General features: G+C 40.2%; 1 protein-coding gene across 1 annotated transcript; it reads right to left on the bottom strand.

Moving 5' to 3' along the window:
• Window positions 1–5,943: 5,943 nt before the first annotated feature.
• ppp6c (protein phosphatase 6, catalytic subunit) lies at window positions 5,944–16,032 on the bottom strand. The gene is made up of 7 exons (XM_079178880.1): window positions 15,878–16,032; window positions 14,043–14,138; window positions 13,409–13,474; window positions 11,822–11,963; window positions 11,641–11,720; window positions 6,654–6,863; window positions 5,944–6,559 (listed from the first exon to the last, which is right to left on the bottom strand). The coding sequence occupies exons 1-7, from the start codon at window positions 15,950–15,952 to the stop codon at window positions 6,311–6,313; spliced, it is 918 nt and encodes a 305-aa protein (XP_079035006.1). The 5' UTR covers window positions 15,953–16,032; the 3' UTR covers window positions 5,944–6,310.
• Between the last annotated feature and the right edge of the window lie 4,405 nt (window positions 16,033–20,437).

Raw genomic sequence — 20,437 nt, forward strand, 5'->3', positions numbered from 1 at the left:
ATTATCTGGCTGTTCCAATAAATCTCTTGAGACTGTCCAGTTGTACCAACAATGGAAGAGATCATATTTCCCTGTATAACGTCTCTGCAGTGGCTCCCTGTGAAATCCACAAGATAATTCAAAATCCTTCTCCTTCCTACAAAGTCCTTAATGGTTAAACACCATCATATCTTACAGAGCTTATTGTACCCTATTACCCCACTAGAGAGTTGCACTCCCTAAATTCAGGGTTTCTTGTGGTTCCAACAGTCTCCAAAGGTAGGATGGGAACCGGAGCCTACAGCTATCAAGCTTCTCTTCTGTGGAACCAGCTTCCAGATTCCAGCTTCAGTCCAGGAGGCAGACATCCCCTCCACATTTAAGAGTAGAGTTGAGGCTTTCCTGAGGTTCCTTGAGGTTTGCCTTGGACCAGCCCTAGTTATGCTATAGGCCCAGACTGCTGGGGGACGGATACACTGAGCTCCTCCTCTCTCTCTCTCTCCTTCTGTATGAATTCATGTCCCATTAATGCAGGTAACTAGCTTGGCTTCTTCCCCTGAGTCTTTGTGCTTTCTCCTCTTGCAGGTTTCCATGGATCGTGGCGACACCTGAAACACGGTTGTGATTGCTATTGTGGCCCTGTTTGACTCCTGGATTCCATTCGAAAAGTGAGATCCCAGATGAAAGGCCAAACTCTCTGGTTTGCTCCGGAGGTTTGATCGCTACCAGACAGCTGCCAACAGTCAACTCCAGGTATGTCGACAGTCGTGAATGAAGACCTGGACATGAGCTGACTTCCATTTTAATTTTACGAACACATGCTCACATGTGTGTGAGGACTTTAGGCAAAATAATTCAAATTCAAATGAGTAAATATTTAGATTTGATGTTGTAATTGGGCTTGAATGGGTACGTAGTCCGCTCCATAGAACCCCCTAATCACTGTTAGCATGAGCAGGGCCGAGATCCTCCTTGTGGCACTGGCACCTCAGTGGCTAGTCTGTGGCAGGTGTCGGGACTGTGGCACATCAGTGAATACTCAGTGGCACTTTAGCGGCAAGTGTCAGTGAGGTGCCACAACTGTAGCAAGCAAGTGGCACTAGTTCGGCACCTGCCAAGAAGCTGACGAGCTGAGCGGGCAGAGCCACATTTCCTGAGAACACCCATTGTTGTTACGACAGGTCAGCTGCCATAAATCAGTTTTATGATTTTAGTTGAGACACCGGAGCCACCCGTTCTCTGTATACATCCTGAGAGTAACCACGTTGTACTTTTTTGTTTCTCATTCATTTTATTTAAGTATGATTTTGCTGGTTTTGCAACAAAAGGGAACATAATACACTCTTTCCAAATTATTACTTTTAGAGTCATTTACAACAATCGGCTAAAATAATGAAAATAAATCATCCGTTTCATTATCATTTAAAAGTATATATATAAAAACGTTTTAAAATTAAAACCCATAGAATGTCCAATCCAAAAATACATGTCTGAAAATATCTTCACTCTTCCTCTGCTTATATGTAGGTGTCAGTAGTAGCCACAAGTTGCCAGTGCCAATAGTTATCACAGGAGTGCCGCCAGCAGTCAGAGGGGTGCCGGAGGGTGCCGCCAGCAGTCAGAGGAGAACAAATTAATCTTGTTTTTGCTCTTGTCTTGTGAGATTAGGATTTTTTTTAATATTCTAGAGTCAAACTTTCTATATCTCAATGGCAATAAAACTGAAGTAATTTTATTTGGACCACAGTATTTGACCAACATTATATCTTCTCATCTTGGCCTTTTAACTTATTCTGTTTCACCAGTCAATTCAGGATTTAAGTGTGACAATTAAATCAATGAATAGGTAAATTAGGCTTAGTGTTTGAAAAGAATGAACCAAACGTCTCTTTATTTTTCAATTGTCATTATTTATTGCTTCATGAACTACACATGCTCACTTTTCTATTACATAAAAATAACAAGTAAATAACTAGGTTGCAAATTAACCATAAACATCAAATATCAGATGAAATAACCAGCATTAAATACATCTGTATCAATAACCTAGACAATTAACAAATACACAGGTAATTATAACAAATCTATGGTTTAAATACACGTATACTGCCATCTAGTGGTATACATGGTAAACACTCTTAATCTGCGTCTCCTTTTACAGCAGGGGTCTCAAACTCATCTTCACTCTGGGCCACATCAGCATCACGGTCGCCCTCAAAGGGCCGGTTGTAAATGTCACTGTGTAAATGTAACTACTCCTAACATATTGGTAAATAACTGTCTCTGCATTTGATTATTGTTTATTCAAGTATTAAAATATTGTAGATGCAGTTATATAAATGTAAAAATATATTTAAGCACACTTCTGTTATTATAACTTAAATCCTTTTAATTTAGGGTTAAACCCACATTACTCTATCAAACTATTAAAGAAAATATCAAAGACAAATATCAAACACAAGTTATTACAATAACTTTGTTCAAAGCTTAAAATCCTTTCAAGGGTGCGTTTGCACAATCCCACATGAAGTATTTCATGTGTTGTAAAGCCACGTTTAAAGTCGTCTTCAATGTACTCACAATACATTTATATGTCAAATGTAGAGTAACCAGCCAAAGAGCTGCTTCTATGACTGTTTAAGTATCTCATCATTATGACTTTCTATCTCATCATTTCAACTATGGGGATATTTCTATTCTCAAGTCTAACTTTTTTTTTTAATTGTTTTTGCTGGCGAATTCGCGGGCCACATAGACGTGGCGGGCCGGATTCGGCCCGGGGGCCTTGAGTTTGAGACCCCTGTTTTACAGGCTATGCTTTGCGTTCACTCAAGCAGCAGCACAATACGGTGGAAGAATAAATAGCAACAACTCTGCACACACAAAAATTACTTTGATTAAACTGTATTACAAACTGTATTGCATCAAACAATCCACAGATTAATCGAAAACTTGATTCTTGCTATGTACATGGATAAATGAATATTAAATCGCATGTAGTCAACTATTGTTGCTAACACACTCCCATCAGCCCACATTTATTTATTTATATTTATTTGTCTTCTAATGTTACCCTGGTATGTGCTTGCATCATAGACGAACAATTTTCTTGCATATGGTCATTCTATTACCTTCACTTTTATTTTGACATATTTTTACTTCCGGACTACCTGTCTTACTTTGAGTTAGTCTTCAAAAGAAAAAACAAATAAACCATAAAACAGACTAAAAACGTACGGACCAGGGGGGCACACCCCTCTGACTGGTGGCGGCACTCCTGTGATAACTGTTGGCACTGGCAGCTTGTGGCACCTACTGACACCTACATATAAGCAGAGGAAGAGTGAAGATATTTTCAGACATGTATTTTTGGATTGGACATTCTATGGGTTTTAATTTTAAAACGTTTTTATATATATACTTTTAAATGATAATGAAACGGATGATTTATTTTCATTATTTTAGCCGATTGTTGTAAATGACTATAAAAGTAATAATTTGGAAAGAGTGTATTATGTTCCCTTTTGTTGCAAAACCAGCAAAATCATACTTAAATAAAATGAATGAGAAACAAAAAAGTACAACGTGGTTACTCTCAGGATGTATACAGAGAACGGGTGGCTCCGGGGACTCAACTAAAATCATAAAACTGATTTATGGCAGCTGACCTGTCGTAACAACAATGGGTGTTCTCAGGAAATGTGGCTCCGCCCGCTCAGCTCGGTAGCTTCTTGGCAGGTGCCGATCTAGTGCCGCTCGCCTCCCACAGTTGTGGCACCTCACTGACACTAGCCGCTGAAGTGCCACTGAGTATTCACTGATGTGCCACAGTCCCGACTCCTGCCACAGACTAGCCACTGAGGTGCCAGTGCCACAAGGAGGATCTCGCTGTCTCTCGTTAGCATTCAGACGCATTTTTTAGACCCTTGGTCAATTCAAAGTCACAAGACTTAGCACACAGATCATATAGCCTGTGAACATTGCGAAAACATATAGCGATTGAGTTCATGTGTATTTAGCGTGCTCCATAGCGCCACATTGCTGTCATCATTTCGGACATATTTTATGTGTGCAATACCTCACTTACAGTGCCGCGCACTCCACGCAGGAAATACCTCCTTGGTGAAGTGTCCATTGGTTGCACTGACCAATAACCAGTGTGTGTGTGTGTGTATATATACAGTGGGGAAAAAAGTATTTAGTCAGCCACCAATTGTGCAAGTTCTCCCACTTAAAAAGATGAGAGAGGCCTGTAATTTTCATCATAGGTACACCTCAACTATGAGAGACAAAATGAGAAAAAAAAATCCAGAAAATCACATTGTCTGATTTTTAAAGAATTTATTTGCAAATTATGGTGGAAAATAAGTATTTGGTTACCTATATACAAACAAGATTTCTGGCTTTCACAGACCTGTAACTTCTTCTTTAAGAGGCTCCTCTGTCATCCACTCATTACCTGTATTAATAGAGAGCATTTGGATGATCCAGAAGAGGATTGGGAGATTGTCATATGGTCAGATGAAACCAAAATAGAACTTTTTGGTAGAAACTCAACTAGTCGTGTTTGGAGGAGAAAGAATGCTGAGTTGCATCCAAAGAACACCATACCTACTGTGAAGCATGGGGGTGGAAACATCATGCTTTGGGGCTGTTTTTCTGCAAAGGGACCAGGACGACTGATTCGTGTAAAGGAAAGAATGAACGGGGCCATGTATCGTGAGATTTTGAGTGAAAACCTCCTTCCATCAGCAAGGGCATTGAAGATGAAACGTGGCTGGGTCTTTCAGCAGGACAATGATCCCAAACACACCGCCCGGGCAACGAAGGAGTGGCTTCGTAAGAAGCATTTCAAGGTCCTGGAGTGGCCTAGACAGTCTCCAGATCTCAATCGAATAGAAAATCTTTGGAGGGAGTTGAAAGTCCGTGTTGCCCAGCGACAGCCCTAAAACATCACTGCTCTAGAGGAGATCTGCATGGAGGAATGGGCCAAAATACCAGCAAAAGTGTGTGAAAACCTTGTGAAGACTTACAGAAAACGTTTGACCTCTGTCATTGCCAACAAAGGGAATATAACAAAGTATTGAGATGAACTTTTGTTATTGACCAAATACTTATTTTCCACCATAATTTGCAAATAAATTCTTTAAAAATCAGACAATGTGATTTTCTGGATTTTATTTTTTCTCATTTTGTCTCTCATAGTTGAGGTACACCTATGATGAAAATTACAGGCCTCTCATCTTTTTAAGTGGGAGAACTTGCACAATTGGTGGCTGACTAAATACTTTTTTTTCCCCACTGTATGTGATGTGTTTGTGCGTATGACATCCGTACATTGTTTATTTGAACAGAGATCATAGATCACAGCAGTATAACAAAACAATGGACAGAATCTCCTTGCATCCCTTCTGCTTGTATCTCCGGTGAACGGGACTAAGACGTGAGGAGAGGACGCTAGGACATGATTAACAAAGATTTGTTAGCAGAAGGAAAAGCACCCAAAGTGGACGTTTGTGCCAAATTTAAAGAAATGTCCTCAAGGCGTTCCAGTCGGCCATGAAGTCAGTGACCTTAACCTTTGACCACCAAAATCCAGTCATTTCATTATTGAGCCTGGTGGACGTTTGTGGACAATGGAGGAGAATGGACTGGACTGGACAAATAATGCCTCCGGCTGAAAGCATTGCCGGCACAGAGGTATAAAGAGGAGAAACGCAGAGGGGTTCAGAGTGGGTGACATCCCAGGTCATGTTACCAAGTAGCGCAATACACACCCATTATAAAGTCATAAAAAGGTCTGTAAACTGATATTTCAGAAACTGTAAGAGATACTGAAAAGTTGAACACAAGATTAACTCAGTCTTCTAACCCAATTCAAGTTTAAATGTACATGATAGAACAGGATTGTACTAAAAGGAGAAAACTAGTCCAATCTTTCAAAAGGCAACCGTGACACCAAACTGCTACAATGATAAATAAAATATATATATCACTTTATTTGAACATGTATTATTAGCAGTTACCTCCAGTTTAAATGTTTTATTTGCTTCAGTGGGGTACATAACAAAATCAAACCATTCAACATTTTCTTATCATTAAAATATGAAGAAATTTAAAAAGGTATTATTTTCTCATTAGGGCTAGTTTTTCTTAACGACAGAACAAGTGAGTGTGGTGCAAACAGACTGTAGCCTTAGAAGAAACCCTTTGCTGCTCAAGATGCTGTAGACATGAAAGAGACGTTACTTCCATTCATATCTTAAAAGATGTTATGTTTTAGAGTTGAGATCTCCAGAGGGCGGAGAGGAGAGAGGACCGGCTCTTGTCATTAGAGGAAGTAGGGGGTAGTAGTTCGGGGAGGTATGACACGCTCTGAGTCGGGGACGGCACGGAACAGCTTGGGCTCTCGTCTGTTGACGTCCTTGAAGACCATGATGGACGCGATGTTTCCACAGCGGTAGCAGTAGTTGGGAGCCGACCACACGGTCACAAGCTTCTCATCAAACATGAACTTGTAGCCTTCGTGAACCAGCTGATGTGCGCGGCAGATGAGCTTCAGATTGTTGATGTGCACAAACTATGACAAAATATGAGTATATTTTCAATCAACTGGTGATACGGATGTTTCAATTTTCCATTGATTGCTTTTAAATGTTGATGACGCAACATACCTCATTGGTAACCTTGGAGCCAAACAGCCAGCCTGCACCTCGCGGACTGATCGCCCAGGTGTCCACATCCTCTGGATCGGACCACACAAGATCACAGAACGCCCCCTTGTGGGGAATCTCCTGGTTGCGTTCGATGGTGCGGATCTGGTCCAACGTCTTGATGTCAGGTGAAAGACCACCATGGACACACAGGACCTGCTCATCTATCAACTGGGATTAGACATTACAGATGCCATTACACAACTGGCAGTTCTAGAAAATATCACAGGAAATATGACCCAAATCAAAATCTTGATCAGGTTTTAAGTGTCTTCGTAAATCCAATCTGACAATCTACAGTAAAATAAGAGCCCTGTTCGAAGAAACGGAGCGTTCTATTGCTATATGAATTGAGGAACAGGTCAATGCAAATACATGGAAGAAAAACTTTCCAACAGATATGTAAAATGCAAATTAGCACCTCTTGTGCAAGAGCCAGTGAGGATGACAATAATAATGAGACCGAATGATATGCCAATGAAAGTTAGTTGGGAAATGAAGGCTATAGCTAACGTTAGGAGTTAGTGACAATGTAACCATGGTAGCTTAGCTAAACAAGTAGCTTTTCCACGTTCACTGAGCTTGGCGCTCTGCTGCTCACAGTGTGGTGCTCCCAATAACCCAAAGGTACATTCCAACAGCGCTCTGAATTTAGGAACGGTCCAGTTTGTAGCAGCATGCGGTCTATCAAAAAATGCACTTATGTCTGTAAAAACCTGAATCAGCACATCTACATCAGTAACATTCCATTTGTGATTTTAATACGCAAAATAGGTCTTTTGGAGTGAGATTAGAATACAACAAGATAATCTTAAAAAGTTTTATTGCATTTGATTATAATCAAAATATCTCACGACAAGATTGCACTTAAGTAAAAGTGCAAAAGCATCAGAATATACCAAAAGTACCATGGTAAAAGTACTCATTATGCAGAACTGCCCATTTCAGAATGTTTATTATATTAATGGATTATAATCATTGATGAATCAATTTGCTGAGCGCTTTAATCAACTTTTACATATATTTTACATATTAATTTACATACTGCTGGATAGCTTGTGAATTTTCCTCTGAGGACCAACAAAGCTTTATCAATAATGTTAAGTGATCTATCAACGTTTTGTTAATCTAAATCTGAAAAAGTAACATCGGCAGAATGACAGAAAAGAGTTTAGGTTGTTAGTGGACTGTGTCCACATCACGGAAGGGAACCAGTAGGTTTGAAAACCAGTAGGACCAGCACCCACTGCATGCCCAGTGTACGCGAATAGTCACGTGATATTCGTTTTCAGGCGTTTTAGTCTGGATCTCGAAAACAATGCTGAAACGCCGTGTGGACGCAGATAATTTTTGTTTGTTAAAACTCGTATTAAACGTATTGGTGTGGATGTAGCCTCAGCAGACGGGCCAAAGAGCCGCGGGTTGCCGACCCCTGCTCTATACATACGTGTGATTAATGATGCTGTTGCATTGGTCAGCTGTGTGTGAATGAGTGCTGTTAATGTTCGTCTTGTTGGTGCCCATAACACAGTGGTGGGCCCTCAGGGCCTGCAAAGCCTCTGCTGGCCTAAACAGAATCAAAGTTATAGCTATTTTATAATTTTTCTTAAATACACTACATGTATTATAATTTTTTTAAATATTTTCCCCATTATCTTATTTTCTCATTGCACAGCTACTGTCTTCCTCAGTTGCTCTGCTTCCAGTGCAGCTTGTTTTAAGTAGAGCTTTTATCCAATCAGATTTCACCTCTGTGTCTCTAGGTAGAAGAGAGGCCCCAGGCCTGCAGACTCACCAGTGAATCCATGTGCAGTTTAAGTGAATGGGGACGATATTGTTGATTGTCATAGTGTTCAACCAATCAGATCCTTAGTTTGACATGTTGGGCGTGTTCTTTGACGTGTCAGAGCTGCTAGCATGTACGTGATTGGTCAGTGGGCTAGCGTGACATGTTGGGCGGTGACAATCCCAATATCTGCTGCCTCTGTGGAGCGGACATTTTCAGCCTCAAACGCATTAAAACGTATTCAAGAAATACAACTGGGGAGGCTCGACTGTCTTCACTGGTGTTTATGAATCCAGAAGGACTTCTTACTGGAACTAAAACGCACGGATGTACTGAACAACCGTGAGATTAAACTCTATTAGCAAAGAAAGGAGGAACAGCAGCCAAGGTAAGCATTTGCTTTTACATCTGCAGTAGCTTTAATATGCTTGTTTATATATTATTATTTGTACAACTTGTTTTTATGAAGATTGGGTTTTTGTTTGGTTTAATATGTGATAGGAACCATAGTTACGTCCAATGTTGCTCTGGGGACATATTTAGCCGGTGCCAGTGTTGGCAACTTGGTGCCTTTCTCGCTAAATCTGGCGACTTTTCAAATCCTCATGGCTACTGTTTTTTGTAAAAAAGCTACTAATGACAAATCTAGAGACTTGTTCTGGTGTTGTTAGAGACTTTTCTGGTGTTTTGACGTTAAAGCTTGTACGTTCTGCACTGTCGTGAACGAGCAGCGGGTGCTGCCGTGAGCCCCTCCGCCCACAGAAGCCTCGCTCAGCAGTCCCAGCTGCAGTCAGAGCAGAGACACACTATCTATAGGTGTTGAGCTTCATTTTTACACGAAACAAATAACCGTAGCTGTGTTTCAGCTGCAGGACAGCAGTGACGGCCCAGGTATAAAATGCACGGCCCGCCACTGCCGTAACATGATGATGATGTATAATGGTTGTTTGAATAAACTGTGGTGAATTCAGGCAAGTATAGGTGTAATAGCCTATTTGTGTTAACACATGTGTTTCAGAAGCTATTAAGTAGAATATAATTGGTGTTAGACGGGCTAAGCCCACCTGGTTCTCTCTGTGCTCCTCACACTGGTCGGAGGTCCTTGTTATTATATTCAATGTGACATTTTCTTGTTAAAGCATCACTACTTTGCAAAGTACTTCTTTGCCATCTACTTTGTTTACCAACTAGTGTGCGGGTCCTCCAGCCCCGATCATCCAATGATCACATCGCACATCTGACTTCAGCATAGAGGAATGGTGTTTGTTCCGTCATGTAGCTGAAATGGTCTTCCAGTAGAATCATTATCGTAGACCATTCAATATAAATAAAGTCTTTATGGCATTCATGTCTGATGATTATGTGAATTCCCTGTTGAGTTTCCAAACATCACAGCTTATGAATATTATGTGGCAGCAGAATCACCAAGTTCTGTTGTCAGACTTTCACTTCAGCGCATGAAAGCACCCCGAGGTAAAACTCACAGATTTGAACCCTATTAAAACTCTAAACTTAAGTGAGTTTAACACTAAGTTAAGTTTAAAATCAGTGCAGATGTGTTGTTATTTATGACACATTAGCTACAGTCAGGGCCATAAGTATTTGGACTGCGACACAATTTTTCTAATTTTGCCTCTTTACACGACTCCAGTGGATTTTAAATTAATCAGTCAATATGTGGTTGAAGTGTAGACTTTCAGCTTTAATTCAATGGATAAAACAAAAAAATACAGCCACTTTTACACAGACCCCCACATTTTTAGAGGCTCAAAAGTAATTGGACAATTGTCTGACAAACGGTTCATGGCGAGGTGTGGCCTATTCTGTCACTATTTCATGACAAATGATGCAGACAATAGGATTCAAAATGTTATATTTGCAGTTGGTAGCTGGTCCTTGGAACTCTCAGAATGCGGACCAAAAAGATGATTGCAGAATTCTTTCCTTGGTGAAGAAAAACCCTTCATAACATCTCCTGGAGTCAAGAACACTCTGGAGGAGGTAGAGTGCCATTGTTAAAGTCGACAATCAAGAAACGCCTTCATGAATCTAAATACAGTTTACAACAAGGTGCAAACCACTGGTAACACTAAAGAACAGGAAGGCCCAATTAGACTTTACCAGAAAACATCTGAAAAAGACTGACCAGTTTGGGAAAAAGATTCTTTGGATGAAACCAAGATTAACTTGTACCCGAATGATGGGAAGAGAAAAGTGTGGAGAAGGAAAGGAACGGCTCCCGATCTGAAGCATACCACATCATCCATCTAACATGGTGGAGGCAGTGCTTTGGATGGGCATGTATGGCTGCCAATGGAACTGGGTCACTGGTGTTCATTGATGATGTCAGAGCTGATAGAAGCAGCAGGATGAGTTCTGAGGAGTTTAGGGTTAAACTATCTGCTCAGATTAAGCTTAATGCTACAAAACTGATTGGACGGCGCCTCACAGTGCAGCTGAATAACGACCTAAAACATACTGTGAAAACAACCCAAGGGCTTCTCAAGGCAGAGGAATGGAATATTCTTCAATGGCCAAGTCAGTCACCTGATCTCAACCCAAGTGAGCAGCTTTTCACTTACTGAAGATAAAACTGAAGGCAGAAAATAGTCAGCAGCTGAAGGAGGCTGCAGTAAAAAGGCTGTCAAAGCATCTCAAAAGGAGGAAACTCAGCATGTTTGGTGCCAGACTTAATTTTCCTCCAAGTATTACAAATAATGATTATATTCACAATTATGTTAGTTTGTCCAATTACTTTTGAGCCTCTGAAAATATGGGGGGCTGTCTAAAAATGTCTGTAATTCCTAAACGGTTATTGTGATTTTTTAGTTATATCCATTGAATTAAAGCTGAAAATACACATATTGACTGCTTCAGTTCAAATCCATTGGATTCGTGTAAAGAGGCAAAATTAGAAAAATTGGGTCACAGTCCAAATACTTATGGCCCTGACTGTATGTTGAGCAAGTTTCAATTCTCTCCCTGGAAGAAAACAAACATTTAAAAATGACAGCTCCACCTGCATGAATGTTGTCAGTAATGCAAGTTATAAAGGATTTACTTGGCTGATGTAAAATCTTTTATAATGTTAACACATTCTAGCAATGTTCAAAGATCACATGTTTTACGTAATCAAAGTGAAAGAACCAGAAGTAAACTTACAGCTGCCACAGTCAGCATGTCAAACACTTTGGTGCAATACCGCCAGGCATTCGCGTTTCCATATTTTGTTTGGCACTCATCTAAAAATAAGCAAAACATACATGCAACATGGTTTGATGAGCTTGTGAAACAGAAAACATTTGCATATATAAAAAAACAACAGTGAAGCATGTGTACTTACCATAGAAGCCGTACACTTGTGTTATTTGTCTGCTCTCATGGTTTCCACGTAGAAGTGTGATGCGATCCGGCCACTTTGCTTTTAAAGCCAGCAGATGTGTAAATGTCTCCAAGCTATAATATCCTCTGTCTACAAAGTCTCCCTAGAGGAGGGAAAAGACGACGCCATCAGTGAACACAAAACATTTAAGAGCCTCCATCAATTCATTCACAACACAACTCTAGTTTCCAGGACATCTTCACATCTGAACAACCTGGGTACAGAATGATTGGAGTTATGCATTTGCTACTTTCTAAAAAGCTTGTACTCGTTAAAGCAACATGTTACTCAAATATTAGGTTTCACTGTGGAATATGTCATGTTACAGAAGCTTAGCTTCCATTGGGACTTTAATTAGATGGCAGGTGAAATTAATTAATTAGTTAAGGTCAGTCACCAACTGGAAACGGGATTAACGTAGGTACATCCAGTTGAATATAGATTCAAATACAAGACCTTTTGTATTGTGACTTCATTTTTATTGAAATGATGCAAATTACACAATATTCTAGAGTTGCAAATTTTTCAGTGCCTCATGATTCGATTCTGAAGTGACTTAAGTTATACAAAAAATTGAATTTTTGCAAGTTACACAAATAATATTAGTGGACAAGCTGACTTTTCATTTTTCAAAAACTTGCCAATTTCAAAGAAATACATCATACACACTATAACTAATGGTATTTGTGATTTTTCAACAAATCAAAAGCATAATGTCCATAAAAAACTTGTCCTAACTGGCTGCGAGAGATGCAGACTGCACCATTCTGAACTGAATTTTTGAAAACCATACAATGGGCGAGGAACAACTGATTGTGGAAGTTGAGATGAGGAGTTAACTGTACCATACCTCCTCATTTCATTACAAAAACCCAAATAAGGTGGCGGGTGGCTGGAGGGAGATTGAAAGTTTCATTCGTGGTGTTGGCTAAATTGTATGTCATTTACAGTACATATCCCAATATTAAACGTGTTCTCTGTTTTTAAAAGTACAATCGTAAGTAGATAGCAAGCACTACCCAAGTGGTTGTGTAACCAGTCTGATCTGGAGTTCACAGCTGATAGAGAAGTGGTTTGTTTACATGGAACCCCGGCAAAGGCCAAAAAAACCTGTTTTGGGGCAAAAATAATACAAATTTGAATGCCAAATATTCGTTTAAGTGTTTTCCTTTCATGGCACACCACAGTGAATGCAGTGAAGTCCTGCTGTGAACAAGGCTGGTTAGTTCACATGTCGGTCATAACAGCAGCACAGTCGAGTGTCTGTTATCTAAACTGCTCCGGTCATTGAACAAGGGAAGTGAAGGAAATGTTTTAGGCACCGTTATAACGGGCTCACAGAGAATATCTGGTTAAACAGATGCCTGATGCTTAGGCATGGGAAGATGTCATGTCACGATTATCCTGGCCAAAATAATTGCGATTAAAAAAGGTATTATCCCAAAACTTTATAGTGTTAAATTTGAATATGGAATCTAGTTTGGTGTTATTATGTTCTGACCCCCCACCCCCACACAACTTTGGTAAATCAAGAAAACGCTCACTTACCATGAAAATGTAATTTGTGTCTGGAACTTGGCCTCCAGTTCTGAAGAGCTCACAAAGATCATAAAACTAGACAGGAACATTAAAGAAAACGTATTCTTGATTCATTAGAAAAAACAGATAATGATTGTTCAAAAGTGCCATACTAATAGCAATATAACAACAAATGAGCCTGGGCTGGGCGATATTTCTATATTATATCGTGATTAAAATCATATGGAGATATTGTGATACATAACCAGAAAATCTAATCATTTTGCAAAATAAATCAGTACTTTATCCATTATTGCCCAGCCCAACTCATTCTACATGGACCAGTCTCCATGTGGATACATGTTCTTTTAGCATTAAAAGTAAAATAAAAATAGGATTGGGGCAAAATCATCAACAATAATGCTGTGAAATTAGTATTGCAGCTCATTTTGCCCTACTAATACATTCAGATTGTGAATGCCGACTAATGACAGACACATTAACATACAAAAAAGCCACAAACAATACAATTCATTTTCAAAATAAGCAAGAATAGGAGAAAATCTCTATCCGTAAATTCAGTCTTCAGGCTGATATTTGGTAACATGTAAGGTTCATTTATCATCCTTATAGGAGATAAGAGGAAGAAATCAACTGGGCCTACCTGACCATGAATATCTCCACAAACAGTAACCGGAGTAGAAACTGGCTGAACATTGGATTCTTCCAGCAGTAAATCACATACATAATCACATAATCTCTGAAAAAGTAAAACATGACAATAGTTAGTAGTAGTCACAGTCATATTACAGCTTCATAACAACATGCCAGCTTACTGGTCTACTTTGATAACAAATTAGGAGCGGAGCAGCTTTTGGGAGGAGAGAAAAACAAATCAAATCAGATTTAGCTTTTCAATATTAAAAACATAATTTTACAATCCAGATGACAGCGAGATTTATTCTATACTATTTCAACAATGAGGCATTCACAAGGGCAGCTATATATTCTCTTGTTGTCAACAGCTGTCGTATGACAACCACAGATATTAACTTTGTTTTGCAACCCTGTCGTACAATGACAAATAAAATACCTTGTAGGACACAGAAATAGTAACATCCTGTTTGATCCGATCTGTAAGCTACTTGTAGTTTGCAGACCACGTTTGGATGCGTTTATATAAATACGCGCTTGCTCTATGGGCCCCATAATGAGGAAGATCCGGGTCATTTTAGATTCGGATGTCAAACTTTTGTTGCTTCACGATGAATGGGGCACACTCCAATGCTGTATTGAATTCTCTTTATCCATGCTCTTTGCTATCTGAAATCACACACTGGGGAGACATTATGCTGCCGTTGTTTGGTTCAGTGTGAAAAAGTAAAGCCGGTGTAATGGCTGATCTTATTCACGTCATTATTTCGCAATCTGTGTTACATGAATGATGCTTGGTGCTCAAACATAGTCAGAGTTGATGGACAATGTTTCCCCGATGTTGAATTTGTAAAGATGTAAAAATGTATTGCCAACTTATCTGCCCAGATAATTGTTTTATTGCTGCAGTTTACATTCCTCCTGATGAAAATTTAAAATAAATGCACCACTGCTTTAGTTTTGTTTGTCATGATTGTTCTTGTTCTTAAAAAAAACTCAATAACTGCATTTTATTGTGCAACCCTGTGTTAAATTGAAATGACTTTATAGTTTCTACAGTTCTACACAGGGCTAAATGGCCTGCACAGTGACTGTGCGAGTCTCCCTGTTGGTTACAGGAGAAACAGGCTAAAGAGAAGAAAGCAAGCAGACGACAATAGCCTACAATATGTAGCTTGCATACTAGTTTACGCTAAGCGATCTTCTTCCTTATAAAAAATAATGCAGAAATATGAAGGCAGTGAGATGGTGCTGCAATTACAGGTCTGGCCATGCGAGACTATCGTGAGACAGTTAAAATGCAAAGGACAGTAACACAAGAATCACTATCAGGTTGCAAATCAGATTAAGCTCTGACATTCTGTTTGAGCAGTAAACACAGACGTTACTGCACCCTGAACAAGTGTTTTATTTAACCTCTACGAGAGCGCCATCCATTAGAAGTAGGTAGCAACATGCTCGTACGTATCTATGGTGGGCAACGACAAACTTAACGTTAGCTACTGATAGACTCATGAGACTCATGATGAAACTTGCTGCCGTGGTTCCCATGTTTTGCAACAACCGTAACGTTTAACCGTTAGCTACGTTAGCTTTAAGCATTAACAGCTACAGCGTCCTTAATGAATTCCCTGTCATGATTTCATCGGACTTCGTTAGCCGGCGAGGCTTTTATCGGTGACGCTGGTATAATATGCGCACAAATAACAAGCCTGTCTACCTCCGAGTAACAACTGTTAACTAGCAGTTACGTTATTAGCCACGCTTGATGAACAAACACCGTCGTTTGCTGCCACTGATATTATCAAAACTTAATCTACATTCATTTCAGCTACTTAAACTCACCTTTAGATCATTTTCCGGTAGATATTTGCAGTGTCTCGCTATTTCAACGTACTTGTCAAGGTCTAAAGGCGCCATTATCAAAATGCTAAACCCAGAAGACTGCTAAGGTAGTTAGCCAGCTAGCAAGTTCCTTTTCTTCTTCCTCTTCACCGTTCCTTCATGTTCAACTTTCATCAATGGTGTCAATTCAGTTTAAACGTAATGCTAGTTAATCACATCCTGTGAACACCTTCAAAATAAAACTATTTACCAACGAAACAGTCCTCTATCAATAAAGAACACCAAAGTTAAGTCAAGTATGCTATACAAAATAAATACTTAATGTATTCCATCACAAGTCTTGATTTTGGAAACTTTAAAGAAAAGGCCAGTGGTTGTTTTGAAACCTTTATTTCGAAGGTATCAATAAAATGGCATTATCTCCTGTCAACTTGACGCTCTATTCTACTGCGCTTGGTGTGCAGGGCAAATGCAACAGCGCCCCTGCTGGTACAATGGTCTTCCAGGTGCTCGATGTGCATTTGTTTGTCTATGTTTAATGTGTTGTTGTGTTCCTTTTTTCTATAGGCTAGTTACGTTATTTTGTATGGTGTTTTAACAATGAACACCTGCTCCTACATTGTATTGCACATAAATGTAGCAACTCTAGTACCCTCGTCAAAACAGCAGAGGGCAAACCAGGAACAGAGAGCACATGCAGGACACTGTTGAGAGGAAGAGGTAGTGAAGAAGAGTCTCTCCGTAGAAAGATCTTGGACTGCGGTCTAAAAGTAAAACAATAAATAAATAAAAACGTTCAGATGTCTGTTCCTAACCACTTTGGTCCGTGTACGTTTTGATAGTTTATTTGACTGTTTTACCGTTTAATCGAAAAAACAAATATTGAAACGTGGCCGAAGATGGAATACAAAAGCGGCGAGAAGAAGCTTCATGAAGCATTACAGGTTCCTAGCAGGGTTCATTTCTTGAAGCTTCTTGTGCACACAAACCACCTGCTGGTCAAAGAGTGTAAAACAGGCAGATCTACTACAGACGATCTCATGTCATCTGTGATAAATGCTGCGTCAACGTTGCAGTAGTTTAACCGGGCAGAGGGCAGTGAATGTGCTTGTGTAACTAGGACAATTATGTAAGAGTGGAGACTTTATTCGTTTTTATTCAGAAATAATCATTTCTTTGCGTGATACGTTTTCGGACGTCATCAATCATGTCATTGGTCCAAAACGATGTAAGATAAGATAGACTTTATCGTCCCGAAGGAAATTCGTTTTGGAAACATACATACAGTGTCTGCTGTCAAAACAATACAAATAACATATTGCATACATACATTACTTACACAGACTGTCGCCAGTCCACAAATACATTTCACACTGCCCATTGTACAACACATCTGTAGTGTATAGTTAATATACGATACAAATGAATACAAATCGGTGTTACAGTGGTTAAGCTCTGGCTAGCTTGCCATTTAGGGCTTCGATGGACAAGGGGACAAAGGAGTTCTTAAAGCGGTTGAGCCTGCACTTGGGGACTCTGAAGTGTCTGCCTGAGGGAAGAAGCTGATATTCAGGGTGGAGGACATGAGTGGGGTCTGAAATAATCTTCTGGGCCTGTCTGATGATAGTTTCATCAAAGACGGCCTGGAGTGTGGGATGCTGTCTGACTCCCATCATTTTCATGGCTCTTTGTGTTAGCCGGGTAATCTTTGCTTTCAGCTGTACACTGAGGTTGCCAAACCAGGCTGAGATGCCAAACCGCAGGACGCTCTCAACTATGGCGTGGTAGAAGAGGAGCAAGACTTTCTGGTTGACACCAAAGACCCTCAGCCTACGAAGGAAGTGTAGCTGCTGTTGGACCCTAGTGCAGACATATTCTACCTGAACACTCCATGTCAGTTTATTGTCAATGTGTATGCCCAGGTATCTGTAGGAGTCAACCTGTGCTATGTTCTGGTCATGGATAACCACTGGTGAGTGGTCTCCAATGTATTTGGGGTCGAATACCATCTCCTTTGTTTTCTTGACGTTGAGGATGAAGATTTTGTCTCAATACGAGCCTCACAGAAAACCTCCTGGTTTGCATTAACATTACAGGGTGAAGGTGGTGTGTGTAAATACTAAGAATTGCTTTACTGTGTCATTTGTTGCATAGTATCGCTCTATAATATATTATTGGATGCCTACAGCCTGGACGGTGTGAGCTATTCATTCAGGTTTTACGAGCAGTGTCCCAGTCAGGACGCTAACATTAAGCAGCAGGATAAAGACACACAATTTGAATTTCAAAGTCACTAAAAGATGCAAGGAGATTTTGAGTTGGAGCTTCTTTCCTCAAGAATAACTGAATCATTTCTTACTTAAAATTACGCAATTCTACATAATTTTCGATATATTTTGAGAATTTCATCACAGCCTTCGTTTGAACATTTAATTCTTCTTGAAAAGTTAGCACTGTAAAATCACAATCCGAAGTTACCATATTTGGAATGTGGAGGATTGACATAGTGACGCCGGATGAAGCTCTGGAAGAAGCAGCTACCTGTCAATCACAATAAGCCCGCCCTAAAGCATACCCTGCTTTATGGTCTGTTTGACTCTAAATGGACCATTATTTACGAAATGAACATCATGCTGTATTGAAGAAGACTTGAAACTAGAGATTGAGACCATAAACTCATGTTTACAATGTTTACTGAGGTAATAAATCAAGAGAGAAGTAGAGTCATTTTCTCATACACTTCTATACAATTGGACTTATGTTTGCAAACGGAGCAATTGCCCCCTGCTGGTCAGGAGAGAGAATGCAAGTTTTAAGACACTTAAGAACCGGAAGTTGGGGTCTGGCTTTGAATGTTGCTGTTGCAAGGAATTGTGGGACGGCATTTTCTCCTTTCCTGTCATAAGGGATGGTCCAGTGTATCTTATGCGAAAGGAGATGAGAAAGGAAACATTGAAGCAAGTGAAAATAACTATTCGACGCAAACTATGCAATATGGTCCAGCTGCATCCTGTAGCACATAAGTAGTGCCTCATGCCACACCCACCTCAAACCACACTCCCTTGGCTATGGTTGGATAGAGTTCATCTGCATTGTTAGAAAATGTTTGACATGCACAGACAGGCAAAAACCTGTTGCACTGAACCCCTGCAAAGGGCCTTGTCTGATGGTGTGATTTCACTTTGAGGTGACATCACACCTCTCTTCTAACCATAAACCTGACAATAACCCTAACCCTTACCCTGATCCTAACCCTGACACACTGACCTTAATAAAAAAAGAGACCAGGAGGGAGGCGCTTCGAGGTTCGGAGATCAGTTTTATGCGTTTCCCCCACGTTTTTAACCCCCAGAGTAGACTCGGTTATAACTTGGGGCAGGCCCTGACACCCACAGTGACATCCCCTCTTTACCAAGGAGCCTCGCCTGTCACACCTCAACCCCCTCCCGCTTTCCTTCCTCCAATCCTCTGATATCTCCACCATTGAATTTCTCTTATATACATGTTTATTTATAATTTTTCTCACGTGTGATTTTAATATATTATGCATGTTATTACTCACCTTTTTAACTCTTTTAAATGTCCTTCATTGTTAATTAATTTATATTTTTTTAATGTTTTTTTATATATATATATATATATATATTTGTTATTTATTGTTATTTATGTTTGTTATTTATATTTATCTTGATTTTTTATTTATTTATCTATTTAATTCCTCCCATGGTGGAGACACTCCCCTGAGGCAGTCACCCTCACCCCCCGTTGGCAGTCGAGGGCCCCCCCTCCTCTTTGTCCCATGTTTTGTGACGTAGTTTTCGAAAGCAAGCCGTAAGAATATAAGGCGAGGGGGTCGAAGCCACGCCCCAACCAAGGCCACGCCCCCAGCCCAAGGCAATGGGAGTCTATGACAGCAATACCAAAAGAACAAGCTAGAGCCACCAAACTTGACACAAAGCTGCTATGGATAGCCAGGAATACACACACAAAATTTCAGGAGTCTAGCACAAACTTTCAAAATATCCGCTTTTTTAACCATAAACCTGACAATAACCCTAAACCTTACCCTGATCCTAACCCTGAGCCTAACACTAGCCCAAAGATGAGAATTTTGCGCATCCTGGGACACCCAACACGGCCATGTTTTGTGACGTAGTATTCGAAAGCAATCCGTAAGAATATAAGGCGAGGGGGTCGAAGCCACGCCCCCACCGAGGCCACGCCCCCAGCCCAAGGCAATGGGAGTCTATGACAGCAATACCAAAAGAACAAGCTAGAGCCACCAAACCTGACACAAAGCTGCTATGGATAGCCAGGAATACACACACAAAATTTCAGGAGTCTAGCACAAACTTTCAAAATATCCGCTTTTTTAACCATAAACCTGACAATAACCCTAAACCTTACCCTGATCCTAACCCTGACCCTAACACTAGCCCAAAGATGAGAATTTTGCGCATCCTGGGACACCCAACACGGCCATGTTTTGTGACGTAGTTTTCGAAAGCAAGCCGTAAGAATATAAGGCGAGGGGGTCGAAGCCACGCCCCCACCGAGGCC

The sequence above is a fragment of the Pholis gunnellus genome, assembly GCF_910591455.1.
Source record: "Pholis gunnellus genome assembly, chromosome: 18".
In the NCBI taxonomy this organism is placed as follows: Eukaryota; Metazoa; Chordata; class Actinopteri; order Perciformes; family Pholidae; genus Pholis; species Pholis gunnellus.